Source organism: Aotus nancymaae, unplaced genomic scaffold (genome assembly GCF_030222135.1).
Source record: "Aotus nancymaae isolate 86718 unplaced genomic scaffold, 86718_ANA_hifiasm-v0.15.2.pri h1tg000007l, whole genome shotgun sequence".
Taxonomy (NCBI): domain Eukaryota; kingdom Metazoa; phylum Chordata; class Mammalia; order Primates; family Aotidae; genus Aotus; species Aotus nancymaae.
This window is the reverse complement of record NW_026988418.1, coordinates 33,995,385-34,018,146: the sequence shown is the minus strand read 5'-3', so window position 1 is coordinate 34,018,146 and position 22,762 is coordinate 33,995,385. Positions and strand designations below refer to the sequence as shown.

At 38.0% G+C, this 22,762-nt stretch overlaps 1 protein-coding gene across 2 annotated transcripts in view; it reads left to right on the top strand.

The window, feature by feature from the left end:
• Positions 1–22,762, top strand: part of PTGER3 (prostaglandin E receptor 3) — a 187,233-nt gene that overhangs the window by 87,325 nt on the left and 77,146 nt on the right. Inside the window, exon 3 of one of the 2 annotated variants that reach the window (XM_064372507.1) lies at positions 11,520–11,540. The exons of the other annotated variant lie outside the window; for it this stretch is intronic. Within the exon in view, the coding sequence (XP_064228577.1) occupies positions 11,520–11,540 (21 nt within the window). The remainder of the gene's footprint in view (positions 1–11,519; positions 11,541–22,762) is intronic. 2 annotated transcript variants of the gene reach the window in all.

Genomic DNA, 22,762 nt, shown 5'->3' with positions numbered 1-22,762 from the left:
TGTATTTTTATTTAAATACTCAACCACATTGTATGCTATTATGGGCAGGACTTAACTACAGAGTCTAGCACAGTCAGTGCTAAGCACATAGAAATTGCTCAATAAAAATGTGATGAATAGTCTTGGTGGACCAGACTGTAATATATATGAATGACGCCTAAAACAAGTAGGTGATATCACACTTTGAGTAATGGTGGCATTTAGTTGACAGTTGATTCTCTATTTACATTTCTTCTTTGATATTGTGCCATTTTGGTCAGTCTTTAAATTTAAGTAGTACAAGGAAGTCTGTTTTAGACTTCTTGAAGAAAACAGCTGTATTTTTTTGAACATGGCATGACTGCTGTTAAGAAAAAGAAATGAGGTTTCACCATTGTGGAAATTAGTTCCACCATTGTGGAAGACAATAGTGATTCCTCAAGGATCTAGAACCAGAAATACCAATTAATCCAGCAATCCCATTACTGGGTATATACTCCCCAAAATATAAATCTATCTACTATAAAGACACATGCACATGTATGTTTATTGCAGCACTATTTACAATAGCAAAGACATGGAATCAACCCAAATGCCCATCAATGATAGACTAGATAAAGAAAATGTGGTACATAAACACCATGGAATACTATGCAGCCATAAAAAATGAGATAATGAACTTTTCAGGGACATGGATGAAGCTGGAAGTCATCATCCTCAGCAAAATAACACAAGAACAGAAAACCAAACACCACATGTTCTCACTCATAAGTGGGAGTTGAACATTGAGAACACATGGACATAGGGAGGGGGGCATCACACACCAGGGCCCGTTGGGGGATGGGGGTGAGGGGAGGGAACTTAGAGGATGGGTCAGTAGGTGCAGCAAACCACCATGGTACACGCATACCTATGTAACAAACCTGCACATTCTGCACATGTATCCTGTTTTTTTTTTAGAGAAATAAGGAATAAATGTAAACAATGAAAAAAGCATAAATATAAGCTTGCATTTAAAATAACGTATTTTTCTATATTCATTTTTAAAAATGTTTTATTTCCATAGGTTTTTGGAGAACAAGTGTTATTTGGTTACATGAATAAGTTCTTTAGTGGTGATTTGTGAGATTTTGGTGAACCCATCACCCGAGCAGTATACACTGAAGTAACTACTTTTAGCCAGCTATCTAATTTCTTACCTTGACATAGGAGCTGAATTTTACCTTTACACCTACAGGCAGATGAAGGTATTGCAGAAGATATATAGCCTGTACCATAAAATGAACATAATTTGCACACATGAGAACAGGAGAAAATATACATTTTATTACTTATTTGAGGAAAGTATAGTGTTCTCTTTACAGAAATAAGTACACCAGAGCCTTAGTAAATGAATAATTGTTTTCAGTTTATTTCTGTATAAAAGTTGGTGATTGCTAATTATGGCTTTAATCAGTTTATTGATTTAACTTAAAACTCAAATGCTAAATCTCTTTAGATGCATTGGAATTACATAAGAAATATTTATGGAGCTTTACTTTGAGAAAGTAGTAAAAAAATAACATTCCAAGTACATATCAAAAACCTGAGAACTTAAATAATAAGCTCTGAAATCCTATGGTCCTGGAAGAGCAAAAGAAAATACACACTAAACCACAGAACCATGAAAAATAAAGGATAGTGCAAAAGTAAAGCAGAGAGAAAGGTACATTTGTCACAAAACTGGACAAAGTACGATTTAGTGAGAGGTGCTCCATAAACACTTGCTGCTTGTGGTGGTAGGGAGGTGCTGCTGCTTGGTGGTGTTTGTAAAGAATAAGACATAGATATTTGAGCAAAATTAGCTGAATGTCATACTAAGTATGGAGGAAATGGGGAAAAGATAGTCATAGTCTTTTAAAAACTTAGGAAAAAGGAAGAAAAATAAAGGATCGAGTTAATCTCCTTTCTAGGTAAGTTCCACTAGTTCTACAAGTATTTCTCAATTCTGCCCCTCCATCTTTACTGCCATGGTCTACACCTGGGTCTTCCCATCTGCATTGCCTCAGTAACAGGTGTCTTGCTTCTGGTCTTGGCCCCTCTGATCATTTTCCACACCTGCTGCCAAAGCGATATTTTGTTAATAAAATGAAAATCTCTTTGATTTTTCTTTTTTAAACATCTTTAATATTTTCCTGTGACTTACGGGATAAAGTTAAAACAACTAAACTCAGTCCACAGAACTTTCTACAACCTAGTCTCTGCAAGGTTCTGTGTTTTTTTTTTTTTACATCCGTCTTGCTTTCCAGCAATGCCTACCTGCTCTCTCATGTCTCTGTGCTTTGCACATGCTGTTCTGTTTACACTGGATACTCCCTTTTCCCCTTCTCTACATGACTAACCCTCACTCATCTTTCACGTTTCAACTGAAGTACCACTTCCTTCAAGAAGCCTCCTTCCTTGAGAAAACATTTTTCTGTGTTTAATTTATGGGTTTATTTGTCCATCTTCTTTGCTAACCAAGATGGGAACCATATTTCTCACTTCTACATCTGGTGTGTCTATCACAGTGTATTGCATAGAGCTGGTACCAAACAAATTCTTGCTGGAGAAAGAAAGAACAGAAAGTAGATATGCAACAATCAACTGTGAAGGTTTGAGCAAAAATAATAATTCAAAATAATTTAAGACTGAAACCATCCTTTTGTTACTAAAAACCGGTAATTAGTCACACTTTCTGAATAACTGCTTCACATGGTTTGGCTGTGTCCCCACCCAAATCTCATTTTGAATTGTAGCTCCCATAATTCCCACCTGTCACGTGAGGGACCCACTGGGAGGTAATTGAATCATTGGGTGCAGGTCTTTTCTGTCTGTTCTCATGGTAGTGAATACATCTCACAAGATCTGATGGTTTTATAAAGGGGAGTACTCCAAACATGCTCTCTTGCCTGCTGCCATGTAAGATATTACTTTGCTCCTAATTCACCTTCTGCCATGATTGTGAGGCCTCTCCATCTATGTGGAACTGTGAGTCAGTTGAACCTCTTTCCCTTATAGATTGCCCAGTTCAAGGTTTGTCTTTGTTGGCAGCGAGGGAACAGACTAATACAGTACATTGGTACAGTAGAGTGGGTGCTGCTGTAAAGAGCACCCGAGAATGTGGAAACAACTTTGGAACTGGGTGATAGGTAGAGGTCGGAACACTTTGCAGGGCTCAGAAGATAGGAAAATGTGGGAAAGCTGGGAACTTCCTAGAGACTTGGAGGTCTTAGAGGAGAGGAAGATGTAGGAACGTTTGAAACTTCCTAGAGACTTGTGGAATGGCTTTGACCAAAATGCTGATAGTAATGTGGACAATGAAGTCCAGTTTGATGTGGTCTCAGAAGGAGATAAGGAACTTTTTGGGAACCGGAGCAAAGGTGACACTTGCTGTGCGTTAGAAAAGAGACTGGCAGCTTTTAGGCTCTGCTCTAGATACATGTGAAACTTTGAACTTGAGAGAGATGATTCGGGGTATTGGGTGGAAAAAATTACTAGGTAGCAAAATGTTCAAAAGGAAATGGAGCATTAAAGTTTGGAAATTTGCAGTCTGACCATGCAATAGAAGAGAAAAACCCATTTTCTGGGGAGAAATTCAAGCCTGCTGCAGAACTTTGCATAGCCTCTGCCTGGATTTCAGAGGATGCGTGTAGATGCCTGGATGTCCAGGCCGAGGTTTGCTTCAGGGGCAGGACCCTCTTGGAGAGCCTCTGCTAGGACAGTACGGAGGGGAGATGTGAAGTTGGAGCCCCCATACAGAGTCCCCACTGGGACACTGCCTAGTGGAGACGTGGGAGGAGGGCTGCCATCCTGCAGACCCCAGAATGTGGATCTGCCAAAGGTTTGTGCCATGCACCTAGAAAAACCTCAGATACTCAAGGCCAGCCCACGAAATCAGCCAGGAGGGGGACTATACCCTACAAAACCACAAGGACAGAGCTGTCCCAGCTTATGAGAACCCACCTCTTGCATCAGCATGACCTGGATGTGAGACATGAAGTTAAAGGAGATCATTTTGGAGCTTTAAGATTTGACTGCCTCACTGAAATTTGGACTTGCAGGGGGCCTGTAGCCCCTTCATTTTGGCCAATTTCTCCATTTGGAATAGGTGTATTTACCAAATGCCTGTGCCCCAGTTGTATCGAGGAAGTAACTAAATTGATTTTGATTTTACAGGCTCATAGGCACAAGGGACTTGCCTTATCTCAGATGAGACTGGACTGTGGGCTTTTGAGTTAATGCTGAAATGTATTAAGAATTTGGGGTAGTGTTGGGAAGGCATGATTGGTTTTGAAATATGAGGGCATAGATTTTGGAGGGGTCAAGAGTGGAATAATACGGTTCAGCTGTGTCCCCACCCAAATTTCATCTTGAATTGTAGCTTCCATAATTCCCCCATGTGTGGGAGGGTCCTAATAGGAGGTAATCAGATCATGGGGGCAGGTCTTTCCTGTTCTGTTCTCATGATAGTGAATAAGTCTCATGAGATCTGATGGTTTTATAAAGGAGAGCTCCCCTGCACGTACTCCTTTGCCTGCCACCACATAAGACGTCACTTTGCTTGCCATTCACCTTCCACCATGGAGTGCGAGGCCTCTCCAGCCATATGGAACTGTGAGTCAGTTGAACCTCATTTTTTTATAGATTGCCCAGTCTCAGGTATGTCTTTTTTGGCAGTGTGGGAACAAACTAATACACTGTCCAGTTGATGGCTTTCCTGTCACAGACAGAACTAATTTTATATTTAGACTCAAAGCACACAGAATCCTATTGAGATAGCAAACAAAACTAAAGATGAGTGTCATAACCTTATCTCATTTGGTAGAATTTTAAGCACAATCTTGGAAACTCCAGGAAAAATAACAAATGAAAATTTTGCTCTCAAACCTGACCCTGCATTTCTTCAAAAGTAGAATAGAGTCGTCTTGGAGGAGCAGCTCAGGCTTGGAAGTCGGGTAGCTGTGGGTTTGAATCCTGACTGGTATGAGGCAGTTGTATAATCTTCAAGACTTGATATTTGATTTTGCTTAGCCTCAGTTTTCTTATTTGTAAAATAGAGTAACATCTACTTGCAATACTGCTGCAAAAATTAGAGCTAAAGTGTGCCAGGTCACTATTTTTGGAACCATTGCAAATCCCCAGAAGGCAAAGTTGGTCCAGAGAAAGCCATTTACAGGATGCCTCAACTTTGAGTTTGTGGCTGGATTTGAGAGACAGGAATTATGTGTTCTCAAAAGCAGCAGATGGGCAATGATAGGGCCCCAAGCAATTTTACTGCAATCCTTTTGCAAATCTCTAATTGTTCTCTAAAGAGTTAACTTCAATTACCATTAGCCATCTGCTGAACCAATGGGATTTCCTCTGCAAGTGCCAGCAAGAATATTCCTGCCAAAAAACCAAGAAAGTGGTTTTGAAATAAAACTTGTAGAGCATAACTCACCCATAAATACTCTCAAAGTTAAGCAGAAACAGCCTGGGGCTAGAGCCACCATTAGTATTCAGATTAAAATATGCATGTTGTAAGATAGGAAAGAGTGAACGATAAGCAGGGAGTTACCAGTGAAGGCTACATCATCTGAGTCTGTTTCCGAGTGGCCTCTGGACTACATCGTGATACCAGGGCCAGCTGGGATTAAGGAAGACCATCTCCCAAGGCACCTGTTCCTGAAAAGAAAAAGCAGCGAACTGTGGTCAGCCAGTGGGATCAGGAAATTCAAGTTCAGAACCTAGTACTTGAGCTACTCTTAACTCATCACATAGCTACTCCCATATTGCAAAATTCACTGGAATCAAGTGGAAAAATGACAGATGCTAAAAAAAAGGAACTCAAAGAGATTTGTGTAGCATTTTCCAAACTTGCCTAATCGTACTAATCAGGTAGGGATTGTTGAAACAGAAAATTCTAGCTGCTTCCCTGGAGGTTGGGTCAGAAAGTCTGGCATGGGGCCTAGGATTTTGCATTTTTAAAAATAAGTTCCTTCCAGGTGATTCTTCTCATCAGGCAGGTTTGACATTGTTAATCTAGTGGTTCTTAAAGTATTGTTCCCAGATCAACAGCATCAGCATTACCTGGGAACTTGTTAAAAATGTGTTATTGGGAACCTACTCCAGACCTACTGAATTGGCAACTACAGGGTGGAGTGGGAAGAGGGGGCAGCAATCTGTGTTTTAGAAGCCCTTTGGTGATTCTCATCCATACCAAAGTTTGAGGTTTACATTTGTCAAATATGGTCCAGAGAACTGGAAGTGGGGAGTGTAGCCACTGATTAGGAAATTATCCTGGCCCAAATTCTCCTAGGACTAGGAAGGTCATGACTTAAATCCAGATACTAACTGTTGCTTTTCCCTTGACTTCACTATCTCCTTTCCTATTTTCTAAGGAGAAGTTTAATTTTGTGGTCCTTTTTACATTTGCCACTGATCAAGGCCAATCCCCTTTCTCCTTGATAGCAAAGATTCTTTATTATTTTCCTCCTTGATCCTCTTGCTTCTTTTAAGTAGAGATCCCGTCTCTACTTAAAAAAAAAAAAAATTAGTCAAGCATGGTTGTGGGCACTTGTAATCCCAGCTAATTGGGAAGCTGAGGCAGGAGACTTGTTTGAGCCTGGGAGGTGGAGGTTGCAGTGATCCAAGATCTTGCCACTGCACTCCAGCAGCCTGGGCAACAGATGAGAATCCATCTCAAAAAAAAAAAAGAGAGAGAGAGAGAGAAAAAAAGAAAAGAAATTGAAGAGGACACAAATATATGTTCATGGATTGGGAAAAAGCAAGCTACAGATTCAATGCAGTTCCTACCAAAATACCAATGACATTCCTCACAGATATAGAAAAAAACAATTTAAAAATTCATATGGAACCAGAGAAGACCCAAATAAGCCACAGCAAATCTGAGCAAAAAATACAAAGCTGGATGCATCACGCTATCTGACTTCAAAATATACTACGAAGCCCTAGTAACCAGCACAGCATAATACTGGCATAACAATGGACACGTAGACCAATGGAATAGGGAACCCAGAAATAAATTCATGCATTTACAGCCAATTGATTTTTGACAAAGATGTCAGGAACACATATTGGGGAAAGGACAATCTTTTCAATAAATGTACTGAAGAAAAATGGATATCCACATGCAGAACCATGAAACTAGACTCCCGTCTCTCACAATATACAAAAATCAACTCTAAATGGATTAAAGACATAAACATAAAGATGCAAACTATAAAACTATAAAAAGATAAAGGAATGCTTCATGAAATTGAACTGGGAAAGGATTTTTTGAATCAAACTTCAGAAGCACTGGGAACAAAACCACTAGAACAAAAGCTAAAATAGACAAATGAGATTACATAAAACTAAAACACTTCTGTACAGCAAAGGATATAATCAATGAAGTGAAAAGACAACCTACAAAAATGAGGGGGGACAACAAAAGGTTGGTCAATTGCTACAACATTAAATTATACAGAAAGAATAAGTTTTGGTATTGTATTACATAATACGGTGGCTATAGAAAACAGCATTGTAGTACATATTTCAAGATAACTGAAAGAGAAGATTTTGAAGTTGTCACCACAAAGAAATGTCTAAAATGATGAATTTGATAACTACTCCAGTTTGATCATTATACTATGTATCTATCCCTTGAAACATCACATTGTACTCAAGAAATATATAATATTACTGTGTCAATTATAAATTTAAAAATAAATTTTAAAAAGAAAGAGAATTCAAAAGCAGTCAGATTTCTGACCCTGTATTATCTGGAAATTTTCCCTGAAAAAAAAAATAATAATACAAAGTTTTTAAAGCATATGGTGAATAAGATATTTATGTTGTTCATAACAGATTTTACATGATCAAATTAAATAAAAGTCAAATTGCTCTATGAATATTGGAGAGGACAAAATGTTGTAGGAATACCTGCAGTTACATTATCAACTCAGGTTGATTTCATGCTTTGAATAGTCAGATTTCTCCCCAGTGGTTTCCAAATCAGAGCAATATACTCATTTAGGTGTTGAAGTTTGAAAGGAAATCAGATGACGCTCATTTAAAAAATGATTAAGGTTTACATAGTTCTTTGGACAAAGGGACATTCAAATAGATGTATGATGTTATTACTGAAAACAGAGGGTAATGGTGGTCTCACTGTTGCCTTCTCAAATCAGACTTTCTTATTTGGGGCTTTTAATTTACAATTGTGTCCTGTATACAGACAAACCTTCCCAAGAATATAACAGTTTTACTTCTATTATTATAATTAGTTTTGAGACCGACTCTTGTTCTGTCACCCAGAACAAGAGTTCTTGTTCTTGTCACTGTTCTTGAGTACAGTGGCAAGATCTCGGCTCACTGCAACCTCCGCCTCCCAGGCTCAACCTCCTGAGTAGCTAAGATTACAGGCTAGCTACTCAACCTCCTGAGTAGCTAGGATTACAGGCATGGGCCACCATACGTGGCTAATTTTTGTAGTTTTTAGTAGTGGTGGTTTTGCCATGTTGGCCAAGCTGTTCTCGAACTCCTGGTCTCAAGTGATCCATCCGCTTCTGCTTCCCAAAACATTGGGATTACAGGTGTGTGCCACGGCGCCTGACCTACATTTATTAACAAAAGTCTCATCTTGAGTTTGGGATTAGCTGCCTCTGCTGGTCTCTTGACTCCATAGTCCAGTTGGCACCAATTTATCTTGGTGCTTTGGAAGCCTCTAAAGGCAGTTCATGATCATTCAGAACATTGTCCAGTGTTGTTGCTAATACACATATTGTTAGTCTTATCCTGACCTTTACATTGTGCCAGTAAAATTTCATTGACTGTACTTTTTTATTTCATCATTTTAGTTGTGTACCCATGCCCCACTTTTTAAAGAAAAAATCGTGTTTGAAAGACATGTACTTGTGTTCTAAGAAGTGATGCAACTGTTTTTGGAAAAAATAATGAAACTTCAAGCATATTTCTAAAGTTCTTTTGGTATCACCGCTTCTTGCTGTGTTTTCCCAGTCACAGTGGTATTTGACAAACACCCAGCTGATACTAATTTGGTATACAACTGAACAGATAATTTTCTTAAAATGGTTCCCTCAAAAGGCTAATTATAAATATAAATACCTGTAATTACTTAGAGTACCTGTCTATATACAAATGATTATAGGAAATATAGAGGGAACTGCATTAGTATGATCCACTTAACAACATTTGCAATATTCTGTAATGAATTCACACTTCAACTTCACTCAGAGTTCAAAACTATACAAGAAATGAACTCTTTCTCATGGTGGAGATAGCTGCCCAAACCTGTAGTGTCTCTCCTCTCAGTGCCGTTGGAAATAGCTACTTGAAATGCCATAGACAGCCAAAGTCCAGTTAAGATCAATCCTAGACTGGGTGTTGAAAAATTTATTTAGGTCTTTCAGGTTTGCATTAGGCATCTGGTCAGTTGTCTAAAAAATAAATGTATAATTGTGCATAGTGCTGGGATTAGTGGCCCTGGAATATATTTCTGTAACAATTCCACCCTTGAATGAATTATAAAATCAAACAGAGCCAAAAATCTTTCAAGCAAGAAGTTCTAATTTGAGAACGAATGACCAATTTCTAGTGATATTATCAGAAGTGTTATAAAATATTTTTTTATTTCCTGTTTTCCTACTGGGGAAAGAGGACAAGGGCAGGATGGATAACTCCAAATGCTTCCAATCTCTGCTAACAGAACAATATCAGATCATTTGGAGAAGGAACATGTCTCCATCTGATTTTAGTATTGTTTTTCTTAGCAGGATTTCCCCCCTCTCCCTTCCTCTTTGCTTGACTTCCGCCCCTTCTTTCTTTCCTCCATCTTTCTTCTCTGTCTCTCACTTTCTCTCTTTTAATACTTACTAAGTCAATAAAATCCATGTGATTGTGCATTGCTTGGGAATAAGAATCAGGTTTTTTCTAGAATATTGAGAATCTATATAATGCAAAGAGAAAAGGGAAGTAACCTTTTTTAAAGTTTACAATCTATAAGTGCTTTATATCCACTATGTCATGTAATAGCCACCATCTTTCTATGAGATTGTCGTTATAAACTTTCATTTCAGAGATAAGAAGCTTGAGGCTCATCTTTAAATTATAACGTAATTAACTTATTTCCTCAAGGCCTATAGATCTATGTGATGGAATTAGAATTCAAACCCAGGTTTGGCTACAAATTCTGTATTTCCACTGAAAGTTTCATAATATCTCCAAAGTTTACAACTGACTGAAAATAAATCGATGTTAGAAATTATGTTAGCCATAAGAAAATAATTATACTTTCCTAAAGAAATTATGAGACAAAATCTTAGCTTCCTACCCTATTTTCTTCTCTCATTTTTTATTTAGGTAGAGATTAAAATTCTCTGAAAGTATGGGTATTATTTTTAGCCAGAAAACATGACAATATAGGATACCTTACTTTAATTTAATTTTCAATAGTATATTTGTAGTTTCTTTTTTAACCCTCATGTGTTTTTTTCTTCCTTTTAGTTGTTAAATGTAGAAAACAGAATTTAAAATTTTCAACTAGATAAAAAAAGAAATATTTGTATTACATTATAGCAAAATGCTGTCAAGAGACACTACTGAATTTGCTTTCTCACACAGAGAAAACTGTAACAGTGAAAGGGAAAACGAGATATTAGACTTGAAATCAAATGGGCTGGTTTTGAAATATATATACCTGAATTTGGGTCAATGGTTTAAAAGCTTTAAGCTTTAGTTCCATCATCTACGACAAAGGTCTTAATCCCCGTTTGCAGTATTGCTGTGAGGATTAACATGAGGAGACTATGCAAAGACTCTCTGAACGTTTTCAAGAGTAATGTAGACATACGGCACTAGTACTGCCAGTCCCCACTCCTGACCCCGTGGAAGACCCTGCCAAACTATAATGGTACTCCTTCCAGAAGATCTGGACAGCTTCACAAAACGAAGCCTCATAAAAGTCTTTTATAAAGACTGCTCCAGGAGACCTGCCTAGCTTAGTGGACCTAACAAGCTAACAAGTGGGCATAATTAAGTTAGATGAATCCTCTTGGCCAGCCTGGGTTCAGGTGAGAGATGTCCACTGTCTTTCCACCTAAGCGTTAAAATACTAAGTTGGCGCTTTAGCCCTTTAACTTAATTCCTGTTAAAGTGCAGCTATCTTAGTGAGTGATTTCTATTTAATTTCCTGGGAGCAGTTTGTGACAGAGGAGTGGGAACAGGGTAGAGAAAGCATGAGCTGTACACAGAAGAGACAGAAAGGCATGCCCACAACTAAGAGAGGCTTGATAGTCAGAACCGAGGGGTTGAATGACAGTGTTCTACAGTCATTTCTACAGTCTCTGCAGATTCAGTCATGCCTACGTGGCTTATCTTTTGACACACTTTTAGTCTGTTTACCGTTACCCCTCACAAAACTAGCTATTTTCACTGAACATCATCTTTGGTTTAGCATCCTGCTGGGAACTTTGAATATTAAATTATAGCCAACTTATACTGTTATTACGCTTTTTCAGATGAGAAAAAGAAGGCTCAGAGGGCAAGGGCAAAGACAGTATCAAAACCAGTTGCATTTAAATCCAAACCCCTTCACTTTCTGCCAACTATACTGTTTGCCATATTTCTTTAATTTGAAAATTTGTATTTTCCTTCCTATCAAGAATGTGAAGGAACCTATCCCAGTCATGAAGATTAGGTTATACAGTAGCTGCAGCAGCAACAACAAATCCCCAAATCTTAGCATTTAAAAATGATCAAAGGTCTTTGCCCTCATATAACATGTCTTCTGGGGATCAGCTGTGGGGACCTGGCACATCATCCTCATTAGAGACTCAGGCTATTGGAGGCTTCAAGCTCACTAGACCCCAGAGCACAACAGAAGGGAAGAATTGCATGGCAGCTCTTAGATACTTCCAGAGCAAGTATTATGTGATGCCAACCTAAAGAAGCACAGTTGTTCCTCGGTGTCTACAGGGAATTAGTTACACTTCCCGCATATCAAAATCCCAGGACTCAAATCCCTTATATGAATTACAGTCATATTTACATATAACCTATGCACATCTTCCTGTACATTTTATTTTATTTATCTATTTATTTATTTTTCACCTATACATTTTAAATCATCTCTGGATTACTTATAATACCTCATACAATGTAAATGTTATATAAATAGTTGTTATACTATACTGAGTTTTTATTTGTACTATTTTATTTTTATATTTTTTTTATTGTTTTCTTTTCTCAATATTTTTGATCTGTGGTTAGTTAATCTTCAGTTTGCAGAACCCCCAGATACAGAGGGCAGCTGCACATGATGAGCATGTACAAACCTACCATGTGTTGGAACAGGAGAAACGGAGGTACTGGTGAGCAGCATTAATGTGTACACCAGAATCTCAACAGTAAAGACAGAGTAAAAATGAAGAAAATAACTACAGGAGTGCTGTGTTTTAAAAAAGCAAGCTCCTCCAGCCGAGTTTGTGACTCTAATCTCTGCTTATTTTGAGCATTTTTCATGTGTTGATGGACTTGAAAAGGTGGGAGATTACCAGCAAGCTGGGCCATTTGGGCAGACATGGGCATATTTTTAGCAAAGCAGAACAAACTGCTTGGTCACTCGAACTGCCCAATTTAGACTTATGGTAAGAATAGCACATGGTTCAGAATTGCTAAGACTGCTGCTTTAATCAACAGAAAACTCCTTGTATGCCTGGTGGTAATGTAGTGGATCTCTAGAAGAAATTCAAAAATATTTTGATATTTGGTCCAGAAGAAATATGTCAGGGGTGTTTGCAGAATTTATGAAAGTTATGTCAGTGACATAAAGTTATGGATTTGTGAACTGAAAATCTGTAATTTGTTCGTTTTATTAAAACACATTCTAATTCAAAGTAATTAGACTGGGAAAAAATTCCACTTTTAAGACTCTATGAAACCTACATTGACATTGAATTAACAGATCTAGGAAGCGTGATGTAGTAGAGGGGCTTTGAGGAAGTCAGGGTTCATAAGCCTATATGAGGTTACTTACTACAAGAGCTTTAATTAATTCTTAATCTTTCTGGCCATTTCTCGTCTGTTATGTGAGAATATTAATAAGTAAATGTGGCAAGTACTGTTGACTCTACCTTCAAAATATATCTTGTACTTCCCTCCATCTCTAAAACTTGTATCACTTCTCTCCATCTCTAAAACTCCTAATCAGCAAAACTCATTTCTCAGCTAGACCACCACACCTGCTGCTAATACTTCTCTTCTTGCCACCACCCACCCACTCATTACTCACAGACATAAGGATCTTTCCTGCCCCAGGTCCTTTGCACATGCTATCCCACTCTTTCCCCTACCTCCTGCATGCTACAGCTCTGTTTCTTCCTTTGGTTAACGGCTTAAGCACTTTCTCTCAAAGCATTTTTTCTTGATATTTCTATCTACCATAGATTCCTCTATTATTTACTGTCTCAGCTCATTTGGTTCCTTCATGGTGCCTATCCTATTTACTAATTTGTTTCTGTTTGTCTGTTTACCTTTTGTTTTCTACATTAGAATATGAGTTTCCCAAGGGCAGAGACAGGCTTTGTCTTGTCTGTCCTTGAATCTACCAAGCGCAGTGTCTGGCGCATGTGGGGGTGCTAGGGAAATATTTGTGTAATGAATGAAGGAATTGCTGTGAAGAATATGTGAGATAATTAAGTGCATCTTTATGTACCTGGGTAGTGCTCAGTTAATATTGTTATTCTTTTCCTTTTCTTTACCAGTCCTGCCCAATCAATCTCCATTTCTTCCACTCCATACATTTCCCTGCAGAAGGTATACTAGCATGTTTCCCCATCATATGCAAATATCCTAGAAATGTAAACTAAAAGGCAAAGATAATGAAGTACAGGGAACAGAAGAGCTTGTTCTTGGATTTGATACATTTCTTTTTAAACATATCTATGTTTTTGTGAATTATGCACTGAAACTCTTACATGACCTTTCCTACACCAAATTTAGAGGTTTGTAATCAGCAGACAAATGTTTGTTTCTTATGATTTCTTTTTATACGTTATACAGTAGCTGTAAGTTTGTCTTGAACAATGGTGTTAAAAAATTATTTTAATACTTTATTGTTATTTTCTTCATTATTCAAAAATGGGTGAAAATGAAGATGGAAAAATGCAGAAACTAGTTATAAAAAGTTAGGGTAAGGAACAGCAGAGTTAAGACAAAGGTAAAAGTAATTAAGCACGCAGTGGATGGTTAACATTTAGTTTCTATTGGACACATTAAAATTAAACTGATTATTAGTGTCTTCATTTACAAAGGAAACACTAAGTTTAAAGAATAGATGAAATGGGCCTGGTGCGGTGGTTCACGCTTATAATCCCAGCACTTTGGAGCTTGAGGCAGGCAGATAACTTAAGGTCAGGGGTTTTAGACCAGCCTGGTCAACATGGTGAAACCCCATCTCTACTAAATAACAACAACAGCAACGAAAATTAGCCAGGCGTGGTGGCGGGCACCTGTAATCCCAGCTACTCAGGAGGCTGAGGTGAGAGAATCGCTTAAACCTGGGAGGCGGAGGTTGCAATGAGCCAAGATCATGCCACTGCACGCAAGCCTGGGCAACAGAGTAAGACTTAGTCTCAAAAAAAAAAAAAAAAAGGAATAGCATAAAATGCTAGAATTTTTTAGGTATTACATTTAAAAGGAGAGGCATATTTATAAAATTTAAATCAGTTTTAGCTCTCTGTAGAACAGAATCCTCACTCTAAAATACATTATCCTTTTTTTTTCTTTTTTTTTTTTTTGAGACGGAGTTTCGCTCTTGTTACCCAGGCTGGAGTGCAATGGCGCGATCTTGGCTCACCGCAACCTCCGCCTCCTGGGTTCAGGCAATTCTCCTGCCTCAGCCTCCTGAGTAGCTGGGATTACAGGCACGCGCCACCATGCCCAGCTAATTTTTTGTATTTTTAATAGAGACGGGGTTTCACCATGTTGACCAGGATGGTCTCGATCTCTTGACCTCGTGATCCACCCACCTCGGCCTCCCAAAGTGCTGGGATTACAGGCATGAGCCACCGCGTCCGGCTAAAATACATTATCTTTGACATATTTGACTTTCTTACATGTTTTTAGTCTGATTTTGTTTGAAAGCAGTAGATTGCCAATACAGCTTGCTCCTTTTTTCCCCTGAAAGGTGAGTAAACCCACCCTGTCATTTACTTAGGAGGAAACTGTGACCCAGTGAAGGGAAGGAATTAGTCCTGCTGGCCTACTGGAACGCCTCCATTCTTTTTAATCAGTTGCCTGAATTATTTTAGAGTCTAGGTCTGTGGGCACAGAAACAAGTGTTTATTTTAGAGGAATCTTTCATAGTTCTGACAAAAATTCATCTGTAAATGGCTTTCAGTTTGGGGTGGAAAATATTAACTATTAGACAGCTGATAGTTCCAGATGCTCAAGAAGTAAGGCACTCAGAATGTCTTTAACTTTGCTTTCCTCTCGGTTAGTTAATCCCTTCATATACAATAGGTTGTTTACTTCAGTCTGTTTCTTGCTTAAGACCACTGAAAGTCAGTCCACGGAGATCACACTCTGTACCTTCTGAAATAACTCTAACAAATCAAGTTTAACATTTTTCTCACCCTTCTTCATGTCTTCCTTCACTCCCTAATTCCTGCCAGTGTGTGCTGGGAATTTGCCTCTTGGACTTTGACACATTTACTCTTTAGATGTGTTATGTCCCACATTCACTGAACTTGGCCATATTCTTAATGTTGCTCTGGATTTGCAGAGTGAGTTTTGGAGTTCCGCCCATATTCCCAGCCACTAATCCCCAGAAAGTGTCTCTCTGTTTTTCTCCACTAACCAGTGCCTTAAATGAAATCACCATTATGTTAGCCACATTTCAAGTTCTTGGTAGCCTCATGTAACTACTGGTAATCATATTGGACAGTATAGAAAGTGGTATTGAACAGTGCTGTCCCAGAGTATCTAGACCTTCACCTACCTGTGCCATCATCAGTATCTCTCTCTATAAATGAAATATCTGAGCAACCCAAACTGGACTGCCTCAAGTGTCTATAAAATTGTTTGACAAGCTAAATCTCAGTAAAAATGTCCTCGATGTTTCTTTCTTTGTAGTTAATGATGCATTTCATTACTTTCCAGACTCTTTCACAAGGCTTACAAAAATCCATCATGACCTTTACCATTTGTCTAACTTCATTATTTCTCTTTCCCTTGAACTGTACTCTTTTGGACTATTTTATATTTCTTAACTCCAGGTTTAAACTTGCTACTCCTTCTGTCTAGAATATTCTTCCTTTCCTATTCAGTGTCTCAAGTATTCTCTGGTGCTGTGGGACACTTTAAGAGGAGGAGCTTAATCCCTTTAGACAACTTAGAGATGTGGAATTAATTTCATGTTGCTTGATTATTTCTTTTGTTCAACATCTGAAAGCAATTTAGAGCATAGGCAATGTGAAACTGCATTTTGTACACAGAAAATTATGAAATACTAAATTCTTAAGGGAGGAGACCTTAACCCCAGAAACTTAGATTGTTCCTATTGTTTTATAAGAAACAAATCTTTTGCATATTTACCCGTAGATGTGTGTGTGTGCACATGTGTGGGTGTGTGTAACTCCCTTCCCCCTCCAGAAACTTTTCCTGACACTTCTTTACTCCACACATGAAGAGACAATGGAGGAGATAATGGAGGAGCTCTGTGAATAGAATGCAAACTGTATTTGAATCCAGTCCAATATTTAACTCTAAGAAAGTATTTTAATACTAGCCAGAACCTTTGAGAAGCATGCTCTAATTCATTCTTTCTTTTTCTTTATGACATCTGGCTAGAGAGAACATTTGTAGAGGAGATTCATCCACAGAGAGAATAGGATTGGCGGAAGCAGTGCAGATCACAGATAGGCTTTGGTTCTTCCTGTAAGGCAGCACCTGACCCCTATCTTGTGAGAAACATTTAAAGAGAACAGGCTGAGTTGCAGCAAAGAATGCCAGAGAGTTGGGATACCCTCATTAAAGATACTTCCTAGTACTATTATAATATCTTAAGCTAATATATTTGAATGGATGCCAAACATGAGCTGGCATCTTACCTGTATAGCTTTTTCACTGCCTTTCCATGGTCTTCCTTTATCCATGTTTGGGGTGCAGAGGCCAGGGTAGAGATCTCTTCAGGAAATGTGTTTACTTAATGACAATAAGCTACAAGGAGCCTTTTCTGATATTTTTACTCAAGACTTGAGAATTGAACCTGATGCATATGCTTCAGACTAACAAGAAAATGGAAAGAAAATGTGTGAAGTTTTATAATATACCTATAGTTGCAATATCATCATGAAAATGCAGTAACTATGATGAAGATTTCACAAATTCCATTCCATAGGTCCCAATTTGACCAAGATCAGAATATTCAATTAAACTTTCAGGCACTTGAAGCAAGAACTCATAACCCTCATCAAGCCAAGAATGTATACCCATTTGAGAAACCATTCACAATTCAGATGAAATGCCTCTGGTCATTTTTCTTTTCAGTTAATGCAAAACCTGCTTCAGTGAAACATGCTCATCTGTTTCTACATAATTAAAAAAATATCTTGTACAAGTAATGAAGTACATGAAATCAAACACACTTGCTAAACTAATGGCATATGGAGTTATTATACATGCGAGACTCAAGTCTCGGTGATTAGATTATGCCTCTCCATTTCCATTATGACTGCAAATTGGTATGCAGCCAGTTTCAAATTAGTGGCTGTATTAGTTAGTTCACAGGCTGCTATAAAGATCTGATGAGACTGGGTAAATTATAAAGGAAAGAGGTTTCATTGACTCACAGTTCCACAGAGCTAGGGAAGCCTCAGGAAAGGGGAAGCAAACACTTTATTCTTCACATGGTGGCAGCAAGGAGCAGTGCAGAGCAAAGTGGGATGGGGAAAAGCCCCTTATAAAACCGTCAGATCTTACGAGAACTCACTCACTATCATGAGACCGGCATGGAGAGAAACACTTCCATGATTCAATGGCCTCCCACCAGATCCCTACAACGTAAAATTCAAGCTGAGATTTGGGGATACAGCCAAAGCATATCAGTGGCTACATATAAAGTTCAAAGACTCATGTCCAGTTTTGCAGCATGTTGGTTTTATGTAATACCAGTTACTGTCCCTATGCAGTGAAGTGAGATACAGGTTCTTTTTAAGGCATTACAGGAAACCTCTATCATTCTATCACACTCACTATGATGAAATCCATGACTGTGCTCTCTAGCACTTAATTATGTTTTGATTACTACAAATAATTTTTTTTTAGATTTTGTTTCTTAGGATTCCCAAGCACAAACACCCATACATCCTATCAAAACAAAACAAAACATAGCACATATACGTATACACTTTTAGAAAATGTATACATAGGCAAACAAGTGTATAGCATGTAACAAAGTTTCTAAATCATGTCACATTGTTCATTTTAGTTGCCAGTACTCAACAATGATGCCAGAAATTCAGACCACAACAGCTTTAATGTCTCAGCAATGTAACCTGAAGCTTAGCAACCCAAGTCTACAGCAGTGGGAAAGCCTGAGTTTGTGCATTGTCCAATGTGAAGGTTAATTTGAATTATTTTTCCAGACATATGGAGCTCTCCTTTACTTTCAGAAAATGAGAGAAAGAAAAATTTGTTGCATACCTATTGTAATAATTCATTTTTACACTGCTGAAGAAGGCATACCCAAGACTGGGAAGAAAAAGAGGTTTAATTAGACTTACAGTTCCACATGGCTGGGGAGTATCAGAATCATGGTGGGAGACAAAAGGCACTTCTTACATGGTGGTAGCAAAAGAAAATTAGAAAGCAAAAGCAGACCCATGATAAACCCATCAGATCTTGTGAGGCTTATTTACTATCATGAGAATAGCACGCGAAAGACTGACCCCCATGATTCAATTACCTCCCACTGTGTCTCTCCCATAACCCACGGAAATTCTGGGAGATATAATTCAAGTTGAAATTTCAGTGGGGACACAGCCAAACCATATCCCCTACTTTAGTTTAAACATGGTGTTAGATTATCCACAGATGATACCATGTTTAATTCTAACAGTGACACTGAGAGTAAGAATTTTTACCCCTATTTTTACTGATGAGGAAAACTAAGGCACAGAGCAGGTCACTGACTTCCTCAAGAACACAGTGCTGAGGCTGAGATTCAAACCTAGTCCTGGAACCCTTGAGTTTATTCCTTTTCTAATGTACCATGCTATTCTAGGTCACTGAAAACCTACTTATGTGGTTATACCTGGAAACGTTACAAGCCTGCTTAAGGACATGCATAGGCAAATCAACCAGTGAAAATAAAGTATAGCAGAACCGGGAACAAAGACTATGAGCAGACATGTCTGATTCCTAGAACGCAGATAGTCAGGACCCCAGCCAAATGAGCTGAAGGTTAGTTCTGGGCCACAGTCCTATTAGAAATAGAAGTGTCAAATAGAAAACCTATAGCAGAAGTCCCAGTGGGCAAACTGTGCCAGTTGAGTGGACTATTGGAGATCTTTTTGGTGTGGTGGGTCCATGAACACCCAGGTCCTACCAGATACACCAGCTTTACAGCAGCAGACTTAATTCCAGACTCTGCAGACTGGATTACTATAAGCCTGCCTGTTAACACGTAAGATGTTTTATGCAGATTATCTCAATGAAACCTCACCACAGCCAGGAGGAAGCAAGATTATTTTATTACTTACCATAGTTTAGGATGGCAGGTTAAGTAGTGGTAAACAGCATATACTGCAGAACCATGTTTCCTGGGTCTGTCTTCTGGTTCTTACTGATTTTGTTATCATCTATTTGGGGAAATTTGCTTAAACTCTGTCTGTAACCCACTTCACTTATAAACTGGGAGTGATGACAGTGCTCACATTTTCAGCTTTCCAAGAGTATAAAGAGCTTCAAACAGGGCCAGGAAATTGCTAGGCAAGTGTATGATAAATAAAGGAGGAAACTAAGTAACTTGCGTAAATTCATGAAAGTGATACGTGGTGGAGCTGGGACTTAAATCCAGAGATATCTGACTCTACAGGTGAGGGACCTCAGGGACTTCACCTGTGAGGGCACTAGGGAAAACAGAAAAATAAAGAATCTTAAGAATCCTCTTTATTTCTGTCTTATCCTATAATGGCTACCATTTCAATGAAAATCATGAAATAACTAAAAGTCATTTCAGAATCTTCTTTGCATAAAGCCTGATGCAATGTTAGCTGTGCACTTAAAATATTTAACTTTGCATTGCTGTATCTACCTCCATCTTACTTAAATACTGTTTTGTATTCTCTGGCTTCTGAGGAATTCACAATAATGGACCCTAGGCAGAGATTTTAGGTTAGAGTGTAAGGAATCGTATTAAGTTTATGTATATCAGTGATGCCTTCTCCAAAATAAGAAATATGCTTTCAATTTATGTCATAAAATGAGATTTTAAAAAAATGTTAAAGGTTTTCTTGATGTACTTCCTTAAACTAGTATTCCAAAAGATAAAAATAGCTTTTTTCTGTTAAGAAGGAATGGCTGCTTTATGAGTGTTTTCTTCTTAACTTGACATGAAGCAAATTTAAGCAATATATAGCTAGATCTGTTCAGTCTCAACCAATATATGAGAAAGTAAATTTTCATTAAAAACCTTTACCTGTGCCAAATCAAGTCCTATTAGGTTGTATAAGATCTGTTATCCCATGACTCCTAGTGTCTGGAATGCAACCCAGTTTAGTCTAGTAGAGTTACTTTCTCTGCATTTCATATGCATAGACATATGCCTGGTAGACAGAGACACCATGTGAATTTGAAAGCAGGCATTTTCAAGCTAAAGCCATGACTGACAGTTCTAAATGAGAGTAAAATCTCCTGTGTTCCTTTTCACAAAACTGCAAAGCCGTAAGAACAACATGGGTGTCTTTTGGTACATTTTCTTGGATCAGGTTTTGTCTCACTGTTACTAGTCACTCCAAGTTCAAAGGGGCCATGTCCAGTTTGTTTTTCAGCTCAGAAAATATAAGAATTATATTGTGAAGGGATGTAATATGTGTAATAGTAGGGAAATAAAGCAAAGATTTTGAAGTCAAGCCCTGTGGGTTTGAATAGTTCCTCAGCCACTAGCTAACTACAGGACTTTAATCAAGTTATTTAAGCTCCCCAACAGATTGAGAAGAAACAATCTGGAGACATGGAGACCTCTCAGCAGGCTACTACACTGGTTCAGACGAGAGGTTCTCATTAAAATGGAGATACTAAGATGAGGAGGGAAAATCTTCTTAGGATTTGGCCTTTGGGAGACAAATATTCTGATTGGCTCTGGTGGCAAGGACTCAAAACCCTTTTCACCTAATTTCTCTGATGAAAATCCACAGATGATAGAGCACGGATTTGGTACTTTTGATGAAGAGATAAGGCTATAAAAAGACATATCGACAAATGGCACAATAGGTAGCATTTGTCATCTTCATTCAGCATCAGCAGATAGTTCTTGAGCATCCACTTACTTCGGTTACAGTGTTAAGCATTCAATTTGGTGCTAGGTATACGTAATAAAACTTCACCAGCTCAAAGACATACAAAGAAACACTATCCATGTTTATCTGGATTTTTTGTTTCAAAAAACAACAAAACTCAGATTTAAAAAATGGCATTTATTGATGAAATAACTGAAAAGTCTAGGATTTCAGAAATGGATGGATCTTGGTGCTTAAATGATTGCGAAGAATGTGAGTTTTTCTGTCTTTTGTCCTGACTTCTTCTGTACTGGTTTCATTCTCAGAAAGGTACTCTTTTCATGGTGGTAACATGGCAAACAGGAGCTTCAGGCTGTTGTCTTTACTATTTGAGAAATTTTGGTGGGAAAAAAATTACTTCAACTTCTCTTAATTTCTCAGAATTTCCAGCAAATATTGCTGATAGAGTTATTGACCTAGTTTAGGTCATACATCTCTATGTCTCTTCTTGAGTTAATTACCTTGCACTAGGCTTGACCCTAATGAACCTTTTAGACTAGAATAGAGGATAGTTGCTCCAAAAATGATGATAGAATCATTATTACTAGAATCAAGGAAGAATGACTTGAGTGATCAAAAATTACATATGTCAACTATACTATCTAATTGATTTAAGCAAGAACTCTTTTTATTGCAAATGACAGAAATTCATTTCAGCTTAAACCAAATGAAATTTAATATAAAAATCTCATGGAACCCAAGAGCAAGGAGGGTTCATAAGGAACTGAAATGAGAAAATGAAAACTAATTGGTAATACATCTCTCTCTCTCTCTCTCTCTCTCTCTCAGCTGTAGTTGGGATATTTCTCTGTCTTCAGTCAAATATCCCTACTTCTCAATGCACATGATTACTCAACAATTCTCAGTTTTAGCCACTCAGAAGAGATCAAAATTAGTTTCTTTCACTCTTAATTCAAGATTTGTGGAAAAAATATTCTTATTAGTCAAACTTGTATCTAGTGTATCATACTTTTGTCCAACTAAGTGTGACATAGAGACTAGATAGAGACTAGGTTAAACCAACTGCTTGGTTTGGGGGTAATTATTGGAAAAAGAAGCCTATTGTAATGTTGACAAAATACCAAAAGCACTCCACTGCAACGTCACAACCAACCTTACTGACAGAAGATCTTGTTCCTGCCATAAAATCCGTCTTTATCTTCCGGACTTCAGTAAATCTGCAAAGGTATAGAAACTATATA